Raw genomic sequence first — 26,555 nt, 5'->3', positions numbered from 1 at the left:
TGAGGTCACAGCCTTACACAATAGAGTTAACACAGCCCTTCTTATGCATTTGTAAAAACTCCCCTACAAGTCAGGGAATGTGTTTTGTTCTAGAACAATAACTCTAATCACTAGAATAAGTCACTAAACATTCTTTCACATGGTGAGTGGTTTAAAACAGAGGGTGACGATTTTGCATAAAAGATTTGGCTTTAAGATTTGTCTTAAAGAAGCTGGAATGATAAAGTCTAGCAGAGTCAGCAGTCTAGTTTTCATTATGTAGATCATGTGGATTTCACCTGCAAAGGATTTCCAATCTCTCCCTGGGCATAACAACTAGAAGAGGTAGTGAGACCTAATATATAAAAGCTGATGGAAATTCAACATATTATCATGAACTCTGTTCAAAGGGATTTTTTTCCTTTAAAGCAAACAAAAAGGAAACCCAAATTCTACTGTATATCAATAGAAATCAAAATCAGTCCACAATGCAAAAAAAAAAAATTCCCATTCCATTTACCATACTTTAAGTGGATTATTTATTTACATATTGTGTTGCAGATTTCTCATTTCACTTGCCACAATAATAGGGTAAGGAAGGTACTAAGATTGGTAAAGACCCTAGGAATTTGCTCTTCCCATCACATGACTTGTGTTTGACCTAAAAGATCTAGAGAACTCCCATGTCAATGGGGGGCCGGGGGGGGGGGGGGGGGGGGGGGGAGAGGTCCTGCAGGAAAAACTAAGAACTGGTACTGAGAAACTGAGTGTCCTTCTAACTTTCACTATTTAGGAATAAGGGAACTCTCAGATGAAACTCTCTCTGCCAATGTAGACTAGCCACTACAACCTAACATTTTTTAGGAAGTTGCCTAAAACACTGAGAAATTAAATCATTTGCCAGAACCACATAGACAGTATGTGTCAGAGAAAGGATTGAAAGATAGTCAAGTCTTTCCAGCTCTGATGCCAGCTTTCTATCTACTCAGCCTCCCTCACCTACCCCTTTCTCATCACCCCCACCGCTCATTTACTTTATATTCTTTGACATTCTTAAAGATTTTCCATAATAATCATAATTATTTTTGTTACATACCTTTATAGGAATGTTTTTGTTAAAATCAGGGAACTGAATAATTTTATTTAGCTTAGATACATATAGTATCACTATGGTTGTTGCCATCTGAAGAGAAAGAAACACCAATAAAATGTATGGAAAAGCACTTATGCATTAAAAATCTTTAAAAGTAAAACAAATGTCATAATAAACATTATAAGAAGTTTGATTTTATGATATTCAGAAAAATTCATTCCTGACACTATTTTGTTCTTCTGGTCATTCTAGGCAGGTATTATTATTTCTATAAACAATTTAATATGAGAAAAACATTTTTTAAAAATCTTACCCTTCATTTTAAGCACCTTGTTTTATACCAAATAGAAGTCATGATTTTTGTTCTTAAAAGGGATAAACTATTTACATTACTGAAATTTATCTACCAAGGCGGTAACGATTAAAAGGGCTGCTCATTAATAAATAGAAAATTTAAATACTTTTTTTTAAATACAAAAAGCTTCCTTCCAAATATTATACATATTTCTTCTAGTGGGCCCAAAGAGATTTCTTTCCAAGTCCAGTATGCACAAAATGTAAAGAGCTATCACATAGTGGTATGATAAAGGCAACTACCAATAATAACACATGCTTATGTAGCACTTTAAAATTTATCATCAAGTGATTTCTCCTTTTTTTTTGCAGAGATGAGAGAGTACAAATGTAGAATACCGCAATATAATGCCAGGCTTATTTGATGTGGTAGATAGGTTTGATGAAATTCTTCTCTCCTTTCCCTTTTTTATTCTTTGCCAGCAGAGATAACTCTTAGGGAAAGGGAGCAGGAAGACATATGGAAGGAGAAGTAAGTGATATAAAAAAATAAGAACAAAAACAAAATTGATAAAATGTATTTTTTAAATTAATAAGTGATTTCCTAACAATTAACTACCTTGTGAGGTAAGTCTTAGAACTGGAAGAAATCTTGGAGCAATGGATATTTATAGCATTCCAAGTTTATAATGTACTTTATAGAAAAATAATTTCCACTTTGATGTTCACAAGAACCTTGTATGGCAAGTGCTATAGATAAGATCCATATTTTCCAGATTAAAAAAAAAATTAAGAGTGAAAGAGGTAAGAGAGGTGAAGAGCCTTGCTCACACTAGTAAATCTTGGAAGCAGGATTTTAAGCCAGGTCTTACTGATCCCAAACCTACCACCTTCCCTCTGTTTGTTGTGTCTCTCTCAATGTAGGCTATAGCTAGAAAATAAGATCCCCATGAAAGGAAAGAAATATGTATAGATTTTTTTTCCTTTCAAAGAGATCTCTTTGAATGAAGGAATGAAAGGAAATCATTTGTTAAGTGCTATTATGTACCATGTGTTCTATCAATGATCTCACTATAAAACAGGCAGTGAAATATCACTTTAAGGCAGCATTTTGTTCTATGGAATGAATGGTTTTTAAGATAATGAATAAAGGAAAAGCCCAGTAAGATTCTATATTCTCTATATCTCTATATCTTTCAGTCAATTGTGGGAGGGTAGAGATATGGTCCATGGTACAGAGCATCACTTGTGAAAGTCTGCTTGTTCCCTACAAATGTCTGAGTAATGAGTAATCTTCACTAAGGATGCCTTTTATATATATATATATATATATATATATATATATATATATATATACACATACATGATGGATTGGAGTATAAGGATTCAAGGCAGAGAGGCAAAGGTGGTGATACTTGTAATAAGCCCTGCAAGAGGTGGTGAAGACCCAAATCATGATAGTGATTGTAAGGACATATGTGAAAGATGTAAAGTTTGAAAGTAAAAGTTCTGGCACCTAATTGGATATGTCAGCATGATTCTAAGGAAGGACCTAAAGACAAGAGTGATATTGCAAACCTAGGTAAGCTGGAACAATGATAGTGCCATCACTGGTAATAGAGGAAATTCAAAAGATTGGTGGGCTTTGGTGATGTGCCGCTCTGGACTTAGGTCTCCTGGACCTTGAAAAGTAAACTCAGACTGTTGTCAGGACTGTATAAAAGATATTTATAAGAGATGTAATACAGGCAGGTGCTAATATAGTACTGAACATGGAGACAGAAAGATATAGTTTAAATACTGCCTCTACCACTAGTTGTGTGGCCATGGGCAAGTCAGGACTTCTCTGAGGTCGTTTCCTCATCTGTAAATCAAGGACAATAATACTTAAGTTGGATGTGAAGCCCAAAAGAGATAATGTATGATAAGTATGTTGTAAACTTTAAAATGCCATCTAAAATCTTATCATCATTTTGTTTTGAAAAGTGGATTGAAAGAAATTTAAGGAAAACATGTTTATTCATTTTTCATAATTACTTTCATTGTTATCTCTATTTCTTACACAATTTTAGAATGGAATTGGGTTTTATCAAAGTCAGATTTTCAGGGGAAAGTATCAGCCTGATACAACAAATTACAACTGTTTTATCTGTGTATAACCAGTTTATGAAGATTTTTGTCTAGCTAGTTAAGAAAATGAGTAGTCTCATTCAGACTTGGTTATTATGCAAACCTGAGATTTAAATTCAGAGAAATGGAAAAAGAGGGAACCTTACTGTGATAACAAAGATTTTATCTGGGGATTCATCATAAGAAAGTTTCTGAATATCTTTCTTTTTACAACAAATTCTATTTTTAAAATGTTATTTAAACAATTGCATTTTAAGTATTTATATGAAGTTTTTCATATAAAGTCAGAGTGCAGAGAGGAATGACTTCAGTCAGAAAGATCTAGATTCAAATCCTCCCCCTGACATGATTCTAGATAAGTCATTCAATCTCACATTGTCTCAGGCAGTTTTCTAGAAAGGCCAGTTATTAAGAAGCCATTGCTCTAAATTGATAAAGGAAGTTCCTTACCAGGAACCAGTTCCTTTTGCTATAAGAATCACTGGGTCCACTCCAAAAAAGAGTTGCCAGGAACATAATAATACTAGAATTTGAGAATACTGAATAGTCTTGGTATTGAAGGCAATGGAAATAAAATTAGAATTCATTTGTATTCTTTCAGGAGAATAGTCCCTCTGACTAATACTTATTCTATGATTTTTATCACAGCTTTAGATCTAGAAGGCACTTAAAACCATTCCAAACACTTCATTTCAAAATCCACTCTAAAATCAGATTACTGGTTTTCTATTATTTTATAAACAAAAGCATTTAAAACTTTGGCAGCAATACTACTATTAGATAAGAAGTTGGTTTGTTATACTTACCTGTCCAATTCCAAGAATTAAGGGTGATGGGAAACTACAAAGAAAACAGAACAATAAATACACTTAGTACATAAAAAAGTTGGTGAAATGGCAAAATATGCATAATAAAAATAATGTGAATATACCTAGAAATTTCTCAATGTAAAGGCAAATGTTCAATTTAAGGGTACCCATTAATTTTTCAAACTGAGAAGACTAATTAGTGGCATTTTTTAAAAATCTCAAATATTTAGCCAGATAACTTGATTATAAAATTCTATTTCCTTTTCTCCAAACTGCTCCTGCTCAAAAAAATTTTTGTAAAGTCATCCATTCTTATATTTATAAGGGATCTCAAAGTTCAGCTAGGTAAGCCTATATATAAACAAAAATCACTGAAAAATTACTGGTATAAAGATGTTTTGAAAGGAAATCCTTCTAGGTGAGGGTTAGTATAGTTGGCTGATGAGGTCCTATTCAAATGTAAAGTTGTAATTCTATGACACTCAACAGCTTAAAATATCAATAAATATTAATAATAATAGCTAGCATATGTGTATGGCTCTAAAGTTTGCAAAGCACTTTACAAATATCATTTAATCCTCACCACATTTTATAGACGAATAAACTAAGGAAGACAGTAATGAAATGACCTACCGAGGATCATGCTGCTACAGTCTAAGGCCACATTTGAACTCAGGTCTTCCTGAATCCAGGACTCTATCCACTGCTCCACCTAGCTGCCTCACTAAATATAATACTACATATGTGATCTGACCAGAGTAGACTAGCTCTTTCCTAATTCTAGATAGATGCAAGCTAAAATCTCATTACAATACTCTTTACTCATATTGAGTTTGCAGTTTACCAAAACTCCTAAATCTTTTAAAAAGATGAACTACTATCTATTCACACTTGCTCCATCTTAAATTGCATGAATCTGAATTTTTAAAACACAAGTTTTCACTTTTATGCTTATTAATTTTTATTCAGTTAAACTGACCCAACATTCTAGTCTGTCAAAATCTTTTGTGTTTCTGATCCTGCCATCCAATGCACTAATCATCCCCTCTATCTTTTTTATGATCTCCAAATGCAAAGTATTCTTGTTTTTAACCAAGTCGCTAATACCCACATGCAACTATGATCTCACTAATTTGAGTAGTCCCTCCAATGATCATAGTGTCTACCACATAATAAGAGGTTAATAATTGCTTTAACATCTATTCATTCAATGATGTGGTCTTCCAGGTAGCCATGTCAGCTCACTTTGCACAACTCTTATACATATAATCCGTATCTTCTTCCATAAATTTGCAATAGTATGTTTATACATGTTGGAAGCTCTCCTTATACTCCCTCTTCACATTTTGAGCAAGCTAGTAGATGCAAACTGCCAGTTTAGTCATTTATTCTGTTGTGGTTTTATTTTCATTTGCTGGTCAGATCTTGGTTTCACTGCTACAGCAAAAATGGTACTTGTCATATGTTTGAAGTTACAGAATAGAAGTGAAATTGTGTATGTATCTCTCCTCCTCCAGTTCTCAATATGTTTCTTGATATTATCCTTCCCATTCAGAATCTGTATCTGCATAAGCCATGTAATTCAACTTCTCTATAAAATCATCTTCGTTATCAACCCCAAAGCCTGCATAAATTTCCTCCAATGGTATGCAACTTGTTCTGTGCCCAAAGAATAATTCCTCATCATTGTCTTGGTAAGAGGTTGTTTGCACTGGTTCCAGGTATTCTATCTTTTCACCTGTGTCCCACACAACTTTCTTTGTCTACCTCTACATAAAGCTTATAAAACCTATAAGGCATTTGTTCTAAATCATCTTCATTCATTATTATCATGCCTTCTGGTATTCCTTCTGATTCAGTGTCTGAATCTGAATCACTTAATCCAATCACTGTTATTTGATATATTCTTATGCCTCTGTCAGAAGCAGCTGGCGAACTCACATTCACCATGCCGCTGCCACCTTTGAAGATGAGCGACGTCGACGTCTTGCCACTGCACGTGAACGCCGACACCAGGCCACAAACACACCTCCCATAACAACCTGGCGTCCCAGGCCCCATGTGCCACAAACTGTGCGCCTCAGCCTTTGGACTCCAAAGCCGCATGAGGGTACACCAATAGATGATAATGCACAAAGACAATAGTCATTCTCCATCACCGAGAGACTACCGCCATGTTCTTTGAATTGTGCTCAATGCAATGTAAACTTTTGTCAGATGTTGGCAACTCAGACTTTGTGTTGTTATCTAAGCCTATGTCACCAGCTTCTGTGTTCCTCAAATCAGTTTCAGTTTGTTTTTCACTACTAAACTTTAGATTTACATCTTGAATTGGTAAACTTGATGGTATGGGGTTAGCTTCTTCTTCTAGATCTTCTACAATGTCAATAACCATAGATCCTACTCTACCACTAGTCTGATGTTTATGTTTATCTTCATTCTCATTAGACAGTGTAGAGATAAGAATTATTCCCTCTATTTCATTAATTTGTTCTGGGAATAAGGTTTGTACTTCTACATTTCCCCCTGCACCAACAGGATGTGTGTCTTCATGTTGTCCCCCTCTACAATATATATGTATCTGTTTCTGGCTTTGTAGCTAAGGTGTTCAAACCCACTGACTCAGTGTCCATATCTTTGCTACTCTCTGCCAGGTGCATATGTAACTCAGTTAATTCTTTTTGATTTGATTCAATCCACTTGGAACATGAACCTAAATCACAGCAGTTGCTTTGGCTAGATTCCTCCGTGCCCCTTAGAATGTTGGGTCCAAGCCTGTCTTTTGAATCCATGGTAGTTTTTCCAGTTGGTAAGAATTCCATTCCATCCTGTTTTTCAAATTTAACTGAAATGTCACCTCCAATACTTTGACTGGGATAATTATTGTGTTTAAATGTAATTTCAGATTCATTTTCAGTTAGTTTTTCCTTACCTAAATCACTCAATGCTAGATGGAAAGTTTCAGCTTCTGGATTCAAATTAGATGTAGTTCCTAAGGGTACCTTTGCCATAAAGCTATTTACAGAATTAACTAAGTTTGGTGGGAGGTCATCTATGAATGTTATTAAAGCATTATAATCTTTAGCAACAGTAACCTTTGGGGAATTGAAATTATGTGCCTCAGTATTAGTCACTAACTTTTTCTTGAGCTTTTTTTTTTTAAACCCTTACTTTCCATCTTGGAGTCAATACTGTGTATTGGCTCCAAGGCAGAAGAGTGGTAAGGGTTAGGCAATGAGGGTCAAGTGACTTTCCCAGGGTCACACAGCTGGGTAGTGTCTGAGGCCAGATTTGAACTTAGGACCTCCTGTCTCTAGGCCTGGCTCTCAATCCACTGAGCCACCCGGGTGTCCCCCTTTTTCTTGAGTTCTTGTGACTCTTTCTTTTTCTTTTGCATAATTCAATCCCATTATCCACTCTACACTGGAAAAAGTTCTCTAAGAATGATTTTATATCCTTTACAGACTTTTCCTGTGTAGTTATTGTACAACTCGTTTCAAAGTCTTTCATCTCATTTACTATTTGAGATGTCATTTCCTTAATTTCTGCCTCAATTTCCTTAATCTGTCTCAGCCTTTATTTTGCTTTATTGCAATGGCTATCATTCACAGAGTCATTTTCTTGCACAGAATTTTCACTATTTCCCAAGTTTTTTCTACTATTGCCAACTGCAGCTCTTTCTCATAATTTCTTCTATCTCCAAGTGTCACACTATATAACTTATGGGCCTGGCTTCATAACTCTTTTCTGACAATGTCAGAATATTTAGGCTTAGCTCCAGTTTTTATGGCCAGTTGCATTTCATTCAAGTCCGGAGCTTGCTGTAAGGACTTTAACTTGCAATGTGAACGAATGGACTTCTTGAACCTAGTTTGTGCATTTTGTTTGTCTTTGTTATTACTCTCATGTTTCTTCTTCAAAAAGCAGTTTCTAATCAAGTGACCTTTCCTGTGGCAAAAGAAACATTCCCTAGTTTCTCTTTGCACTGGTTTGTCCTTATAACTAGGTTTCTGGGAACTAGATGCTTTGTAAGTCCTAACCGTGTTCAGATTTTTTATTTCATCAATTTCCTTTTGTTTCAAATCATTTTCAGACCTCTCTAATTTTTCCTTCAGGTCTTGGACTTGTCTGCTCTGGTCTGAATTATTTTAAAACAAGTAACTTGCTGTGTCTCCCAATTCAATCAGGGAAATTGAGTCATACTTAGGGAAATAGTTTTTGAAAAATGTTCTCAAATGAGGTGTGCATCCCTTAGAAATTGCCTATGGACGTGGCCAGCCAATTCCTCCCTGTCAGCTTCAAGACCTAAGATTGAGTCTGCCATCTCTGACAGACGATCTATGTATGTGGCAGGATGTTCCCCTTTATCCTGCCTGATCTTGTCAAACTTGGCCCATGCATTCGGTTTTGAACAACATTGCTTCATGGCCTGCAGTAAGTACTCCCTGCACCTTTTCCGGTAGAAAATGCAGATAGGATTTGCAAAGTCCATATCCACCCTTTGCTCTACAGTTGGCCAGCTAGTTAAATTGCTATCAAATCTAGTCTTCTCCAAAAATGGCCTCTGTTCATGGGGGATGAACAGTTCTGACAATAGGAACTCGACATCTTCAAAATCAGAATCAAAGATCCTGAAAGCCCATTTAAACTCCTTCTGTGATTTGAAGGGATTCTATGCAAATTTAGGGAAATGGTGCTTTATGGATTCAAGTTCCTGGGGAGTTAATTGTCTATGGGCTTTGGAGTATATCACACCAGCATTACTAGTTAGCTTAGTGACCTCTTTTAAAGGATAGATTTTCTCAGGTTCACCAACAGCCTTGTTTTCATTGCCACCTTCAGTTTCCTGAGGTACATTCTCTGCCCATTGTCCTTGCCCATAACTAGATCTAGTCCTTTTTCCTTAATCAATTGTTCAAACACAGCCTTAATCATGCCATCTAGGTTGGTATCAACAGCCATAATCTTCTCTGCCTTAAGGGGAATGACAAATCTGAATATTTTTTTCACTTGAGTCAAAGTCTGCAACACAGCCATAAAGAGTACGTACACTTGTCCTAGGACTTGCCAGAGTAGCAGTTCATTTTGGAATTGAATTTGTTTTTACAAAACAAATCATGTAACAATTTTCAAATCATCTCAACAATTCTACTAACCTTAAGAATATGCAAATGTCCTGTTTCCTGATGTCAATAAATTCACTAAGAAAAATCTTCTAATACTAACAAATGCTAATGTACCATTATGGTGCAATCTAACTTCTATACTTCAGAACATCTATGTCTCTATTTCTTAAGCCTTAAATAAATTCACTAGGCTATTACTATTGTTAGTGGTTAGAATATTAATAAATTACTCTAATATAGTCAGCAAGTTAGTTAATTAGTAAGTACATGTGTCCATAGGATATACTTAGTACAGATTTACATATGTACATCATTCTAAATTTCTGTGCAAACTCATGCAGAAAAGAAATATCTTTATCTGTTTGAATTTTCCACAGAAATTTTCATCAGTGTGTCTTTTGTTATGCAAACATGCATGTTGTATACTTACCCAATCCATGAGATATCTCCTTTGCTATGTAGGATGTGCATGCATATATATGTGATGTTCATATGTATGACACATTCTTACATATCCTCATGGTCAAAAGTTCCAAAATGCCAAAGTTCCAACGTCCTTACATGTCCATTTATGTTGCTTGGTGAAACTCTTTATTCCTCTCTGATCCTTCATCTGGTCTGCACGCTAGTCTTATTCTAGTCATGATTGAAGATGCGTTCTTCAAATCAGGATCCACTGGTAAAATCAGTCAGGAACCAGGAACACATGAACATGCATGCATGTGAGATTTTTAAGTGTGTGTGCAAGTAAGAGTGAAATTTACAAGTGCATGGAAGTAAGATGGAATCTTCATGAATGCCAGAATTTATCAATCATTCTTCATATCTGCAAGTAAGGGTTACATGTGATTTTCTTCATGCATGGGGGTACGATATTGCATATGTACATCTTTGTGAATGCAAATAAGGTGTACATGTGTTACATGGATGGGTGTGAGCATTATGCATAAGAATAGTGATTTCAAGTTTGCTAAATCATGTTGTTTCACCTTTCACTAAAAGATTTATTGAATGTCTACTGTAATCATTTCTTGGAGATAGAATATAGAAAAAATTATGTATTCATTTATAAAAAACATTGTTTCTTTCTGTAACTATAGTTGGCCAGCATATACTTAGTATATAATATATAGATTCTTTCTTTCAAATGCATGTTTTCCTTTTGTTTCACTGGCTGTATTTCTTACTGGAACTGTACTATCTGATTCGGGGATGCTATCCTTTCATTATTACAACATATGCAGGGCCCTCTTTTTATTAGTCTGGTGGCAAGTATTCTCTAGTGCTTTCCTTTGTTCTCAATAGGCTTACATCCACAAGGCTTTTTATTTCTTGGGCTATTCATGTTGCAGTTCATGACTAGGACTTCTTTTTTACTTTTATCAGATATCATCTGTATGTATCTCCACTGATGATATGATTACATTGTTGTATCTAGTAATATATCTGAAACTATGATTATATATATATATATATATATATAATGTGGAAGAAGCATGAAGAGAGAGAGGATTTGCAGAGCAATCCAGGCGTGCAGACCAAGGTGAAGGACCTGATCTGCAAAATCAAGGTGAAGATTCCAAATGGAATGTTCCCAGGAGGAACTGGGAAGCTGACCAGGGGGAGAGGAATGGATTCTGTCTCTCTCTCTGGGGGTGACTGACCAAGAAAGGAGACTTTGGCTCTCTGGGGTTTTTTTCTGACCAAGGGAGGCAAGCCTGGCTGGAAGGGGAAGAAGCTGAACTGACTATTAGCTTCTGTTCCAGGCTGAAGGACCCTTAAAGGGGGGGTTTCTGAAATTAGTCTGAGAGACCTTGGTAGTTTTGTTAATTGAAAGAAGAAGACTTAACAGTTATCCTCCATCTCTCTGACTATCCCCCTGTCACAGCTGTGACTTCCCAAACTCTCATAATCTTCATTTTAGATTAGGGAAACCCTTATCCCTCTCACCTCAGATTCCTTGTCCTGTTATCCCAATAAACCCCTTACCTGAGAAAAGAAAGGAAGAAATTTTTCCTCATAAATATCATAGTCCACTCAAGGGGGAGGGACGAAGCCACGAGCTTCAGAAGAAACTGGGAGGGAGAGGGTGGAAGAAGGGAGGGAGTGAAAGGGGGGAGGTTAGGAAATATATTGATCTACTAGTCATCAGTAGAGATCAGTAGGCAAACTTCAGAGCATTCCCCTGTAGCAGTATCTCAGTGTCTCTCAAAGTATTTCTATCCCCATTGTAACTAAGTGTCCCTCTACTAGCAGCTCTCCAGTCACAAGCCAGAGAATCCAGTTATTGCAATCAGAAAGTTTCCATACAGATTACCCTTTCTATTACAGCTAGTAGATGCAAACTGCCAGTTTAGTCATTTATTTTGTCGTGGTTTTGTTTTCATTTTCTGGTCAGATTTTTCTTTAACATATTCTACATCACTCTTCCTCTTCAAGTTCTTGCTTGTGATGTGTTGCTAATAACTCAAAGACATACAACATGGTCAGAAGAACACTGGAGTTAAAAAGATGGGCCTTTGTTTCAAAGATAAGTTTCAGATCATCAATTCCCCAAAAGTAATCTATTCTATAGTCTTCTTGTTATCTGAGCTCAACTTTATTATCCACTTGCAATTTCTGTTCATGATATGTGTGCTGAAGGATTCTAGAGGTTAAGCTGTCTACCAAACTGTGTATCATAATCCTAAACAGTCATTAAAAAAAATCCTTACTTTCTGTCTTAGAATTAATACTAAATATTGGTTCCAAGGCAGAAGAATGGTAAGGGCTAAGCAAGCAGGGTTAAGTTAGCCAAGGGTAACACAGCTAAGAAGGTTCTAAGTACAGATTGGAATCCAGTATCTCCCATTTCCAGGCCTGACATTCTATCCTCTGAGCCAACTAACTGCCCCTAGAGCCATTCTTTATCCATTTGTTTGGGCTTTTTCCCTGTGGATAGTTAGGCCAACTCTATTTAATGGTTATGAATCTCATTCAGAAATATTTGAAATGCTCCAAGGTTTATGTTATTGACATAAAAAATGCAAATACAGCTATCTGGAGGATCTTGTTATCTATATGATATTCCTCTTCAACTTGATTTTCCTGAATAACAGTGGCAAATATCTTTTTGTTAGCAGACATCTCTCTGGATTATGCCTCATTTGATATTAATAATCAGAGGATCAAAAAAATTCTCTCCTTAGATTTTTCCATGTATTTTATGACATATATATTCATGGGAGGCCACTTGTTAAGAGGCATTTTGCTCAGCTTTTTATAATCAACAGGACATAAGTACTTTGGGGATTCTATATTCTTTGTAGCTTTTATAAATTGTATTATGGTGACTGTGCAAAAATCTACCTATTCCCTTTCAATAATTTTACTTAGGATGTCCTTTATACATGTGTACATTATTCTTTTAAAAAATAATGTTTTTTGACATAGAAAGGACAATAAGCAAATGGACAGTAGTTACTGATAATTCCTCTGTTCCTTTTTAAAATAATAGGGTCTAAACCTTAACAACTTGGAGGAATCTACAAGAAAAAACACTATCCACATTCAGAGGAAACACCTTGGGAACAGAAACACAAAAGAAAAACAACTGCTTGAATACATGGGTCGAAGGGATATGGTTGGGGATGTAGACTCTAAATGAACATCCTAGTGTAAACAACAACATGGAAATGGGTTCTGATCAAGGACACAAGTAATACCCAGTGGGATTGCATGTTGGCTGCAGGAAGGGTGGATGGAGGGGAGGGAGGGAAATAATGTGATTATTGTAACCAAGGAATAATGTTCTAAATTGACTAAATAAACTAATTCAAATGAAAATAAAATAAAATAAAATAAAGCAATAGGGTCTAAGATTTCTCCCATCTCTGGTATTCTTTCTTTCATATCAAGGGAACCCTCAGTGCTCCAAAATCGTGATGCCTCAAATTAGGGCCACCTGTGTATATTTAGTTTAATTTAGCTTCTTTTCTCATCAATTTTTTTATGCAGTGCTATTTCTACTTCAGCAGGTAACATATTTGCGGCTCTGATGTTCAAATTCAAATGTAGCAATTCTACTTTATTTGACAGTGAAAAACTTTGCTATGAAAATTTTTGTAAATGCTTAACATTTTCATCTGATTTGGTTGTCTCTTGTCAAGCTTTCTTTAAACCTGCTTTTCCCTTCACTGCTTCTTTTTCTTTTATGAGGCAATATGATTCATTCATGACCTCCCATCATTCTCCATAAATTTTTACAAATGAGTTTAAATTTTAAACCAGTGTTCCTTTTGGTAGTCAGCAAAAACAGTAATTGTTCTGGTATCTCTTGACCTCTGTTTTGCTAACTGATTTATAGCTATTAAATTTCTACATGAAATTGTTATGTAAAATGATTCAAAGCCTTGGAACTTTGTTGTTAATCACATTTTCATGTGGAAGGTATACAGTTTAAATTTGTGAACATCCCACCTGTCCTTTTTTATTATTATTGCTTACCTCTTCAGTCCATTTGAGTAACAAATGACTCTTGGGAGTGAATTAGATTTCAGAGCCCAACTTTCATACTGCTCTTATGGGATTCTATTAGAACCTCCTTGGAAAGGATTTCTGGGAGATGGGATCCCTATAATAAATTAAGCAGGAATTATAAGATATCACTAACTCTAAATCAGAGAGTAGTCTGGGATAGCCAACTAAGATTCAGGCCTACACACACAAACCATTAAAAGAAAAAAAAAAGACTTAATCTTAGAATAGGAACACTCTGCCTGATTCTTGTTTAATGTCCCTTTTCAGCAATACAGATTCTCTATGCATGCATGGTCACTGCTACTTAAGATAGTGTGCGTATTTGTGAGAAAATTATGTCCCACGTTTACAGCACATTTTCCACTATCTTCTTGTCCACTGAAGTCATTGTTCCAAAAAAAATGTTTATTTAATTTGTATGATCTTATCAAGCTCTTCATATAATTAATCCACTCCTTCATTCTCTGTCATAAATGTTCATGTATAAGCTAGAAATCGTTTTGTTACAGTACTTTGGAAAATGTCGATCTTGTTACGAGCTGACCATATGCCCTGTGTCATATTTACTATTGCTCTTGGACACAGATTTTGAAAACAGAAATACACTTTAAGAGAGAAGGCATAACTTTAATAGCATAATATACCTACTATGAGTTCATGTCTTGTCACATACCAGTTTAATTTTCTACTATTCTAGGCATTTCTCTAAAATTATGAATTCAAGGAAGGTGTAGATGTTCATTGGTAGAAGTTTTCTCATCATGGAACTCCCTATTCCAAACAAATCACAGGCCCAGTCCCTGTTGCTTTCCCTACATAATTCCATTAAGTCAGCCTTTTTAAAAAACTCAGATAGGTTCTAATTCATTTCCAAGATACGGGCTTCAAACTACAAAGCTACAATGAAATGTCAAAAAAAAATTGTGTGCACGGAGAGTATATTATACAGCACTGACATAATTATGAAGCCCTTAGCTAAAAATCCTGACCCCCCAATCTTATGACTTAACTAAAAGAGCTTTCTCTAACGTTATAAATGGTTTCAACTACCAAAACAAGACTTTTTCAGTCATCTTAGACCTCTCTTCAGTGTTTGATATTATTAACCACATGTTCCTCCTTATTATTCTCTCTTTTTGAGGTGTTTGTGACTCTATTCCCCCTAGTTCTCCTTCCAGTTTGACCACTCCTCAGTTTCACTTGCTTCCTCATCAATCAGATCCTGCCCTGTTTGTGTTAGTAAACCAGCAAGGTTCTATCCTAGAATCTCTTCTCTCCTCATTCTATAATCTCTCTTGGTAATCTCACCAGGAGGATAGAGCATTTCATTTGGAATCAGGAAGATATAAATTCAAATCCAGGCTCAGAAACTTTGGGCAAGTCACTTGATGTCTGCCTCAGTTTCCTCATCTATAAAATGAAGATGATAGCATCTACTTCTGAGGTCAGAGATGAGGATAAAATGAGATAACATTTTGCTCATCTTAAAGCTCTACATAAATGCTAACAAGTTTCATCTCTAGGCTAATGATTCCTAGAACTAGTCCTAATCTTTCTTGATCTTCAATCCCAAATCACAAAAGCCTACTAAGTATTTCTAATTGACTGTCCTGTAAGCATCTCAAACTTCCAACTTTATTACATATTATTCCCCTTATTATATAATATAAGCCAGTCAAAGTAGCCTTCTTACTGTTCCTCATGCAGTTTTCCACCTCTGTCTCTGGAGCTTTGCATTGACTGTCCCCCATGCCTGGAAAGCACCTTCTCCTTACTTTCATCTCTCAGAATCCCTAATTTTCTTCTTGACTTAGCTGAAGCACCAGCTTTTACAGGAAGCCTTTTCCATTCCCACAAGCCACTACAGAGTTCCCCTACAAATTATTTAGTAGCTATATTGTTTCTATCTGAGAATGTAGAATCATGCTATATCCTCTCGCTATAATGTAATCTCCTTAAGTCAGAAACTGTTTCATTTCCCTCTCTGTACACCAAAAGCCTTGCATGATGTCTGATACATTACACTAATAAATATTGATTGAATGGATGTTTCTGACAGATAATGGCTGTTTACCTCTCTGAGGCTGTATTCAGTAGAGCTGATAAAATTACAAACCAGTTTGTACACACCCACGTAGAGGTATGTGTACAAGTGTTTGCACATATACACACGTGTGCAGGGTGTTTAAACATGAGCATATATCTACACATTCATGTAAATGGACACACACAGAAGCAACAACTCAGACATGTTTTTCCTCCCACTCTGTGACTCAGTTCTGATTAGTGTGCATTTATTTATCTTATCTTGCCCTGGTCTCAGACACACTTCTTGGCTATCTCCATACCAGGGGCACATATCCTGACTTGGCCCCTTCCAACTCTACCACTAAGAAAAGTAATTAAATGACTACTACCATTCCTGGGAATAACATGTCATCCAAATTCCCCCATAATGCCATTCACTGCTCTGTCTTACTCCTCACTCCAAAACACGAGCCTCCACTTATCCTTTATGTGTTGTCCTCTACAATTAGAATGGAAGCCCCTTAAGAGGCAGGGATTCTTACATTGGTATCACTAGTGTCTACCACTATGTCTAGCAACTCAATGAGAGCTGAATAAATGCTTTATTCATTCCTGACTAGAGAGATGCCAAATCATAGTGGTTCAAATCTGCTAAATTCCTTTTTGTGAAAAAATAGTCTTTCATAAACCTTTTTGATACCATGTTACATACATTTATTGTTCAAAATATCACATACTTTTTAAATGCATAGAAGAAAAAAGAACAGAAAATAAAAAGGACAACCTGGTTATTAATAATATCGTCAAGAATTTATACATTAAATATTTCTTTTGAAGACCCTGCAACAGAAATCCAATTTTTTATATAATCTCTCCTGTTCATATTTCAAAATGAGTTTTTGTTGATGTTAAAATAAAAGAAAGTTTAAAAGAAATTTTAATATCAATATATTGTAAGTCCACCCCTTCTCTTGTGAATAATTAAATTATATTATCAGAAAACATCCCCCAAAAGTGGACAGGACTCACATATTTTTTTAATGAGTTGTAGACATAGAAGTCATTCTGTTTGACTAACTTATTAAGAATTGCAGGTCTTCTCAGCCAGGAAACTGATTCTGAGAAGTTCAAAGGAAAGCAGGAGCTTTATAACAAGTTAGAGGGTGGATATGTTACAGAATCATAGAATTTAAGAATTGGAAGGCACTTTGGTAGCATCTAGTCCTTTGGACTAGAGTCTCCTCTATAACATATAGGACAAGTTATCATACAGAATCTGCCTGAAGACCTTGAAAAAGAGAGAGCCCCACTACTACTTGAGGAAACTTATTCCAGCTTTAGGCAGCTCTAATCGATAGGAAGATTAATTTCCTCCTCTCCCCCCTAAAGAATTAACAAAAAGAATATTAGGTATGATAAAAACAATAATGTAGATAACACCAAAAGATGTCAGAGTTACATTAAATACAATGTCTAATGATTACATTTGCTTGATTTTAAAATTCATTTCCTTCTTTTCAGTTAAGAAAAGACAAACTAGAAAAATATAGAGAAGCCTGAGAAATTTCATATGCACTGGTAGCAAGTGAAGTAAACAGAACCAGGAAAACAATAATAATTTTAAAAAACCCACTCTGACCATAATGATGTAAATGGAAAGAGAAAGGGGAAAAAATATTGAATACTGCTCAATTAAAGTGATACGGTTTGGCCCTGAGAAGATAATAAAATGGACCTCCCTCCCTTTTTTACACAGTTTGGGGATCATGAGTGTAGAATACTACATATACTGTTGGACTTAGTTGATATAGTCATTAGTTTGACTAAACTGCCTATTTTTTATTTTATATTCTTTGTATGGGAAGTAGCTCTCAAAGTATTAAGGTGAGGACAAATATTTAGAAATTAAGGGGATAACAAAATTATTCAATTTTTTAAAAATTTCGGTGACAAGGTATATAAGAGTAGAAATTATATGGGCTTATTAGTTGCAATAGAGAGTTTGCATACACACATACATATATATATGAGGGAAGGAATGATGGGGATTATTTATTATGCAATTATTATGTGTCAAAATAAGTTAGGAAAAAAATTATCAGTGATGAAGCAAGGGAAAGACAAGGAAAAAAATAACAAATGCAGGTAAATCCTGTTATAGTTAAAGGGATGGTAGGAATTATAAAGGATACAGGGGATAAGGAAGGTTTTGTAAGAAGGAATAGAGGAGTTGAAGGGTCAGAGGGAATATGGGTGCTGGTGAGGTAAAAGGAGAGGGATGCCCCCTGCCAAGAGGCTATCTTTGAAAAATGGGATTCCCGAGAAATGGGCCATGTCTTCTCTATTGATTGATTTTGAAGATAATGCAGAGCAGGTAAGCACAGGCCCTCCTGAGGACAAACCTCCCTGCAGACCAAGGTTGTCCGGCAGGGGTCCAATAAGGACCATTTATGGTTGAATGGTTGTCCTTAGGTTCAGCTCCCTCTATGTCCCCCTGAAATGATAGTCCTCTTATCTGACTATGGTTTATTTAAATAAAGATGGATTTAATAACAAGTTTGGATTGGGAGGTATCATGGAAAAGAGAATCGAGATTTCCCTAGATTGGGTTTGAGTCTCTCTCAGCTTTTGAGCTGAGGCCAGGAAAAGGCTGGTAGAGGGTTTCTTTTATTCCTGTATATGCTAATCTGTGCTAGTTTTCTTAAGTTCAATGTCTTTAGCAGTAGACAGCAAGAGGAAGAAAAGGTTCTGATCTTCAGAGCTGGTTGGGCCTGTCTCTTTGGGTTGAAACCCCTTACAGTTCAAACTACTCCCTTTAAATCCTTTTGCTTGATGACATGATCACAGAAATCCAGGTAGAGAACACAGATGGGAAAAGTCCAGGAATAGAGGTACTTCTATCCAGAGACAAGGTGAGAGCACTCCTTCCAGTTCAAGGGCCAGGAAAGAGAGAGCCCCAAGACCAACTGTCACTCCAATTTCCCCTCCCCCCACCAAATGTCATTCTTGCCAATATCTTCTCTCTAACATTCCAACTGCTATTTGTTCCACCTGAGTGGCAGAAAGTCCAAAACTTGCTTCAGTTTTCCTTTCCACAATTCTATTCCAGTGGAATTTAATTGAAGAATAAAGCATCACTGGTCATCTCCAAAGATAATGAAGGAAGATGCCAGAGAATCAGATGATAAGCATTTATTAAGTGCCCACTATGTACCAGCCACTCTGCTAAACACTGGAGATACAAAGAAAGGCAAATACACTGTCCCTGCCCTCAAGCATCTCACATTCTAAAAGGGGAGATGTATAAATAATTATGTGCATACATGATATATACAGAGTAGATTCAATATCAAGTAATCTCCAAAAGAAACCATTAGTAGGACTTGGGAAGACCTCCTATAAAAGTTAAAGCTTGAGCTGAGTTTTGAAAAAATTCAGGGAAGATAATGAGGGGTCAGAGCATTCTAAGAATAGGGGACAGTCCTTGGGAGATGGAATGTCTTGTGAGAGGAACAGCAAATAGGTCAGTGGTCTGCACTGTATGTAGAAGGGAATTAAGTGTAAGACCACCAGAAAGGTATGAAGAGGCTAGATTTTAAAGAGCTTTCAAAGACAGAAGATTTTACCATTGATCCTGGAGGTAACAGGCCACCACTGAAGTTTCCTGAATAGTGGAGTGGCAGCATTCAGTTCTACCATTTGGAATATTTGGTAGCTAAGTGGAAGGTGGATTGAAGAGAGTGATTTGAGGCTTTGGAAATCACTCAGAAGGTTATTATGATAGCCTGGTAAGAGGAGATAAATGCCTTTATTAGGACAGTGACTGTGAGTGGAAAGAAGAGGACATGTAAGAAGTGTTATAAAGGTAAAAATGGCAAGCTATGACAACAGAGTAGCTATGGAGGGCTAGTTTGAGTGATGAGTTAAGAATGTCACTTTAGTTAGAAACTTGAGAAACTGGGAAGATGGTGCCCTCAACAGTAATAGGAAAGTTGGGAAGAGAAAGAGAGTTGAGGGAGAAATGTGAGGTCTGCTTTAGACATATTGAGTGCCTAACGTGTGCATAATAAAGTTTCATTGATTGAGGAATTCCATAACGTCTAAAGGTTGAACAGACTGAAGAGATAACTTGAAACTATGCCATAGGAAGATAATTTAAAGAAACAGGATATCTGGCCTAGTTAAGAGAAAACTAAGGGGGCATATTATGGCTATCTTCAAGTTTTGGATTAGGAGAGTTTTCTTGGCCTGGAAGGGCAGATCTGGGAGCAGTTGTAGATATTGTAGAGGCAATCTTTTGTTTTGTTTTGCTTTGGGAAGCAAATAGGGAAAACTTACTACCAAGTAGAGTCCAAAAGTAGAATGAGATACCTTGGGCAGAAGTTTCCTCATTAAGATATGTAATTAGACAATATATGGTAGTTTTTCAATTACGTCCAACACTTCATGATCACATTTGGGGTTTTCTTAACAAAGATACTATAATGATTTGCCATTTCCTTCCCCAGCTCATTTGATAATGTGGAAGCTGAGGCTAACATGGTTGAGTGACTTGTTCCTTGTCACCCAGATAGCAAGAGTAAAAGACCAGATCTGTTGTTATATCCTGCCCCTTTTACCTTAATTCTTCCTAACTCCAGGCCTAGCACTCTATCCACTGCAGCACCTAGTTGCCCTTCAAGTAGAGAATGGACAATCACAATTTAAATATGTCTTGGAGAAGGCTCTTGTTCTAGTATGGTTTGGGCAAAATGGCCTTGGAGGTTCCATCTGGCTTTAAACTTTTATGATACGGATCTAACTAAAGTTTAGTTAAGAGATTATATTAACTGACATAATTCATAGAACTCTCAGTTCTCAGTTTCTCTTCCAGAGTTCCTTAGTGGTCGTGGACTTTTTATGATTGTTGCTATCTTTATCTTTAACTGTCCATGATTACATAATAATATTTCAATACCCAGAAATTGAAGTTTGGGCTACACCTGTAAAAGTCACCCTATTCTGTGTATATAAACACATGTTTCATTGAAATAGAAAACAGACTAAGACCAAGAAAGCTTAAATGACTTGCTTACAGATAGTAAATGGTAGAGTCAAGACTTGAGTCAAGGTCTTCTAGACCAAAATCCAATTTTACATTTTTTCCTTCACCTTCTCAGTGTTAAGGGTAGGATTATAGAAAGTATTAAACATTCAGAAAGTTCAAGGACAATGAGGACTGAAAGAAGTCCATCAGGTTTAGCAACAAAGGAATCACTAATAACTGATGAGAAGCATTTCCAATAATGTGGTAGAATTGAGAGAATCTGACACTATAAACAGAACCATATCTTTTGAACTCCTGTTTGTCCTAAAGGTACTAAAAGCTACTTTTTGTACTAAAAGTAAATTAACTAAATAAAGTAACCAGAAAATCTACTCATAAACCTTCTTCCCTAATCTATACCAAAATGGCACAAACAGAAAACAAAGCGAGCAATGCTTTTCTTGGATTGGGTTCTCATGACCCAAGTAAACAGTAAATAGTTTAGAAAGATCATTCTGTCCTCCAACAAGTAGTTATATTAACACAATAGGAAACTTGAAATCTCTCAAGCAGCTAAGAAGATCACATTTCTGTAAATAAGCTTTCCTTCATAATTTATTATAACTCAATTGTACCATGAAAAGAAAACTTGGTTTCAAAAGAAATCTAACTCTCTGACAAAAAAAATGATTGTTATCTTACCCATGTTATAAAACCATATAATATACTAATATACTATATATTTTTACATATAACATGGAAATTATACTTTTATTTCCATTAGTTTGTTTTCTTAAGGTGAAGTACTTATTTCTACAATTTCAAGGAAGGTCCAATTCTTTTGTCTCATAGAATTCTTTTATACTTAGTCATCTAAAGTACTTTCCATATATAAACCAATGGCTCTGTATACCACATAATCCCTTTTACATTCATAATATATTAAGCATTTATTAACTTTATAATACCTACTACAAAAAGTATAATATACATGATAAATCATTGTCAGTTTCCTTGGCCAAATGAATAAAGACTACAGAAAATGTTCACAAAGAAACAAGTCTTCTTTTCCTAGTCTCTACCTTGTAGCATTCGTAACTTCCTTTAAAGCATAACTCAGGTGCTCTTACAATGGGCCTTTCTTGATCCCCTCTTACTTGAATCCCTATTGCTTCCAAAATCAAAAAATTTCATTTTAATAGGGGAAAACACAAATGGAAGTATACATAGAGTAAATACAAAATCTCTTGAGAATAGATACTCTTTTAGTTTTTAATTTGTACCTGGAGTGTCTTCCATAAAGATTAAAGTGAATTACTTCTAGCTCTTAAATAGACATGTCATTTCAGTGACTGGTACATTTTCCCCATGAATATGCTACTTATGGTACAGGTTTGAGTGTGAATTAATTTATATTCTTCCTAAAGGCATAGCTTAACTCTTCTGTGCATGCTTTCTTTGAACTAAGGATCATAGAATCCTGAACTGAAAGCTACTGTAGAGGCTATCTGTTTAGTTCAACCCCCCTCACTTTACAAACAGGGAAACTAAGGCCTACCATGCCTTAAGTTTGCCTAAAGTCACAAACAGTATCCTAGACACTACTTGTACTCAGAGAATTTCTGATTCAAATCTCATACTATTTCCACTATATAATGCTAAAATTTGTCCTATTATCCCATGAAGATATTCTTTTAAGACCCTAGATTATAATTTTTTTAACTTTTTTGTGTGTCATGGATCCTGTGGCAGTTTGAGGAAGCCTATGAATCCCTTCTCAGAATAAAAAATTTAAATATATATCATAAAATGCAGATGATTGTAAAATAAGCCGATCATATTGAAATAAAGATTTTTTTTTCCTCAATCAAAGTCCAGATATCTCCAGTTGACAATATCAGTACAGATAATTCTAAGGAAGGACCTGTCAAACTTTGCCCAGGGTATGCATAATAACAGAACAAAAAGGCAATAAAAAATGTTGGCATCCTAAACCAAAAGGAAGACTGGTTTCCTTAATCTCCTCCCTGACAATCCAATTGGTAGAAGAAATTCAAACTGATCCTCTGGAATCCCTGTTGGAAACTATAGCTCATTGACTCTACTTAGCCCCCTTTACTGACTGAAGAAAGTTATTTGGTTTAATATTCTGATACTAGGTAATGATATTAGAATAAATCACAAATCACAGAAGGGTAGGAAAATTGATAGAAAAAATTACTCCAAAACTTTTTGATTCCAGGATCAAGAATTGGCAAGTTTGTTTGGGTCACACTTCTGAAGAAAAGACTATCTTGCCAACATGATCATCTTTCTCAGGAATTTCTATGAATATGACCATAATTTGAGAAAGGTAAATCAATACAACTTTACCTAGCTTTAAGGAAAAACAAATTCTACTTTTAGAGTTCATATTATGTGGAGATACGTGCTGAAGATATTATTTCCATTTTCCGATCTCAGAGAGCCTGGGACTGAGACAACAGTTTCAGAAGGGTTAAATGACTTGCCCAGGATTATATAACTAGATTGAGAGTAAACACTTGAATCTAGATTTTCTACCAACACTATACACGAGACCAATAGAATATGAATTATTATTCCACAAAAGTTACACTAGACGGTGATGATTCAAAGAACAAAAGTATGTGTGGTTGCAATTCTGTGAAATGTCCAATTAGCACATTGTAAATGTAAATGTAACAGGATGAATTTTCTACATACAAAATGTTTTAGGACACACCTACTGCATAAAGGCACAACTACAAGTGATGATGATTGCATTCACCAAGCATCCAGTTACTTTGAATGGATGAAGACTTTTTCATTTTTTTTAATTGAAAATAAAGATTCTTTCTGGTAATTCTGCAAAGTGCCTGTTATACTGCCAGGCATACAAAGGCAATGAGCAAATGTTTGGGGATGTCAGGGATTTGTCTTCAACTAGTTTTGAATGAGGGTAAGGGATCCGATATCCTTGTAAGCCATAGAATAACGAAAGATTTCTATCAGTCTCTGGTTCTATGATACATTTAACTTTTCCCCCACATTTATGGCTGGATAAATTGTGGTACATAAATGTAATTGAATATTATTCTGAGGGAAAGAAACAAGCATTTATTAAGCATATACCAAGTGCCCAGCAATGTGCTAAAATAAAAAGGCCCAAACCTGGCACAAGTCATTTAACTTCTCATCGCCCTCAAGCCAATATTCAAGGGTGTAAATTTCAAAAGAGGAGCCTGTCTGTACAGGTAGAAGGAACTCTCTCACCAAGAAGAGTTTCCTCACAAAACTGAAAACAGATCAATTATGCTACCATTATTTGTTAAGTGCCTACTACTATGTTCCAGGTAAATTCTAGGCAATGACTATGACTCCCTTCCCCAGCCTTGCCCTACAAAAAGGGGAGGAAATAATTAACAGCAAAAATTAGATGGAACCTAAGAACTTGTATAAATTGATACTGAATGAAAATTAAACTGAACCAGAACATGTAACCCAACGATTACAACAATGCAAAAGAAAAACCTTGAGAGGCAGCCTTGATATTTTTTGAAGCTGGAAAGGCTTAGAGATCGTCTAGTCCAACCACATCATTTTATAGATAAGGAAAATGAATCCTAAAGGGATTAAGTAATTTGCCCAAGGTTAGACAAGTGATAGAACTAAAATTTGAACTCAGGTCCTTTGACTCCAAAAGTTCGCTCTCTCTACTAACCACTTTAAGGCCAATCTCCGTCAGAGAGAACCAATGATGAAATACGCCACCCTCTGGAGGTGCTACGGTTGCGAGATGTAGTATGTAGTAGATGCAAGTCAAGGCTGTCTGCCTAGTAGCTGAGATTACTGTTGATTTTATTTTTTATTTTTACTTTATATACATATAAAGTAATATATATATATATATATATACTGAGGGTGGGACTGGAAGAAGAGGAAATAACTGGTGTAAAAACAAAAGGTAGCAATAAAACTTAAGGGAAAAGAAAAAAAATCTAGCTAATAAGCAGCCCTTCACGTCTCTGGATGAGGTGCCGGAAAGTGGCAGCACTCGCTTTGGGGGAGACCGGGTCGACTTGTTCAGCAGCAAGTCAATTACTTTTGGTTGGGAAACCGTGGAGATTCATCGCAAAGTACCCGCACCACTGTCCCCGCCCGTGGCACACCTGCCAGCTTCTCTCCCGGTTACCATGACAACGTCAGAGGAAGGGCGTGGGGAGTCTGAAGGTCAGAAGTTTAGTTTAAGATTCCCGAGAGTCCCAAACAGAGTGGGGAAGCGCAGTAAGTAAACCAGGGGAAAGCCTGCTGCGCAGTCGATGTCGATCCCTCGGGTCCTCCTCCCTTCCCCTCCTACGTCTGTGGACCCAGGCTCACGCACGCAAACTCCCACTGCCTCCAGGCTCACCTTACCTGTAAGTGGTCAGCACCGTCTTGTTGACCAGAACTATGAAAAAAGAGCAGGTCCCGTAGAAGAGGGCAGAGAGTAGCTTGGCCAGTTGCGAGTGTAAGGGGGAGGCAGGCTCCCCCTCCTCAGGTTTGGAAGCGGGAGGCATCTTCCTTCATGGGCCCCAAAGCTTACCAGCCGGACTGAGACAAGAGAGCGCAGAGCAGCCCTGCCTGAGCCTGCTCCGAGGACTCGGCCACATGCCCACGGCGGCAGCAACAGCGGGCAAGCAAGGGGCACAGACTGAGCCAGGGATCCCAGCGAGTACAACCCAAGCTCCAGTTCCGTCTCCACCTCCTATCAGTGAAGGGGGTGTTGCGAGCAAAACAGGAAGAGAGATAGTGGATTGGAGTTCCCCTCCCTCTCTGCTCACAACAGTAACAGCAGATTACTGGTTGCTCAATTGCCTCTTGGTGAGAAGAGTGGTCTTCTCTTCCCTTCCGCTCCCAGCTACCAGGCTGACTCCTTGTCCCCTCAAACTCTCTTCTTCTACCTCGTACCAATCCCGGTCTCCTGCCTCCCTCCAGCCTTGGAGTGCAGCGGGGTTGCTTGGGGCGGGGCAGGTGGCGTAAAGACTCCTCCTCCAAAGCCAGAGTCCCTCCCATCCCCCTGTGGTGGGGAGGGGCAGAAGGGGGACAGTTTTTAAAAGCAAAAACCCAGAAACCAATTGAGTGCCCGGTCATTGGGAAGTGGATGGATAAATTGCGACCCATGATGTAAGAAATTATACGAGGGCAGTAGAAGCTTATAAATCTGGGCAAGTCATTTCACCTCAGAGCATTCACTAAAGGGATGCATCCTGTCCTTTTCTGTGTCGCACTAGGTCAACTATATGAGGGAGGAAGTTTAATTCCAAAGTCCGCTCATTCTAGGAGAGGCTGCCCCAAACCCCGAAAAGAGGGAGTTAAGCCTCTTAGTGAATTCTCTCTGTTTCCTTAGGTACCCGATCCCGACTGAAACTGAAGAAAATCTTTAAAACAAAGCTTAGCTGTGGTTTATGTCTAGGTTCTTCCAAAAGAGATTAACAGGGTCCCTTCTGGAAAAGGTACTCATTTTTCAAAATAAGTATCAGGTAAAGGTTGTTTACTTCTTCCACGACAAAAGA

At 36.7% G+C, this 26,555-nt stretch overlaps 1 protein-coding gene across 1 annotated transcript in view; it reads right to left on the bottom strand.

The window, feature by feature from the left end:
• Positions 1–26,015, bottom strand: part of SLC35D2 (solute carrier family 35 member D2) — a 69,096-nt gene extending 43,081 nt beyond the window's left edge. The window contains exons 1-3 of the mRNA XM_001368639.4: positions 25,417–26,015; positions 4,303–4,336; positions 1,076–1,162 (exon numbers count right to left, since the gene is read on the bottom strand). Of these exons, the coding sequence (XP_001368676.2) occupies positions 1,076–1,162; positions 4,303–4,336; positions 25,417–25,559 (264 nt within the window). The 5' untranslated portion in view covers positions 25,560–26,015. The remainder of the gene's footprint in view (positions 1–1,075; positions 1,163–4,302; positions 4,337–25,416) is intronic.
• Between the last annotated feature and the right edge of the window lie 540 nt (positions 26,016–26,555).

This window comes from Monodelphis domestica, chromosome 7 (genome assembly GCF_027887165.1).
Source record: "Monodelphis domestica isolate mMonDom1 chromosome 7, mMonDom1.pri, whole genome shotgun sequence".
NCBI classification, from domain to species: Eukaryota; Metazoa; Chordata; class Mammalia; order Didelphimorphia; family Didelphidae; genus Monodelphis; species Monodelphis domestica.
Note: the sequence above shows the minus strand (reverse complement) of the source record. Positions and strands in the feature narration are given on the sequence as shown.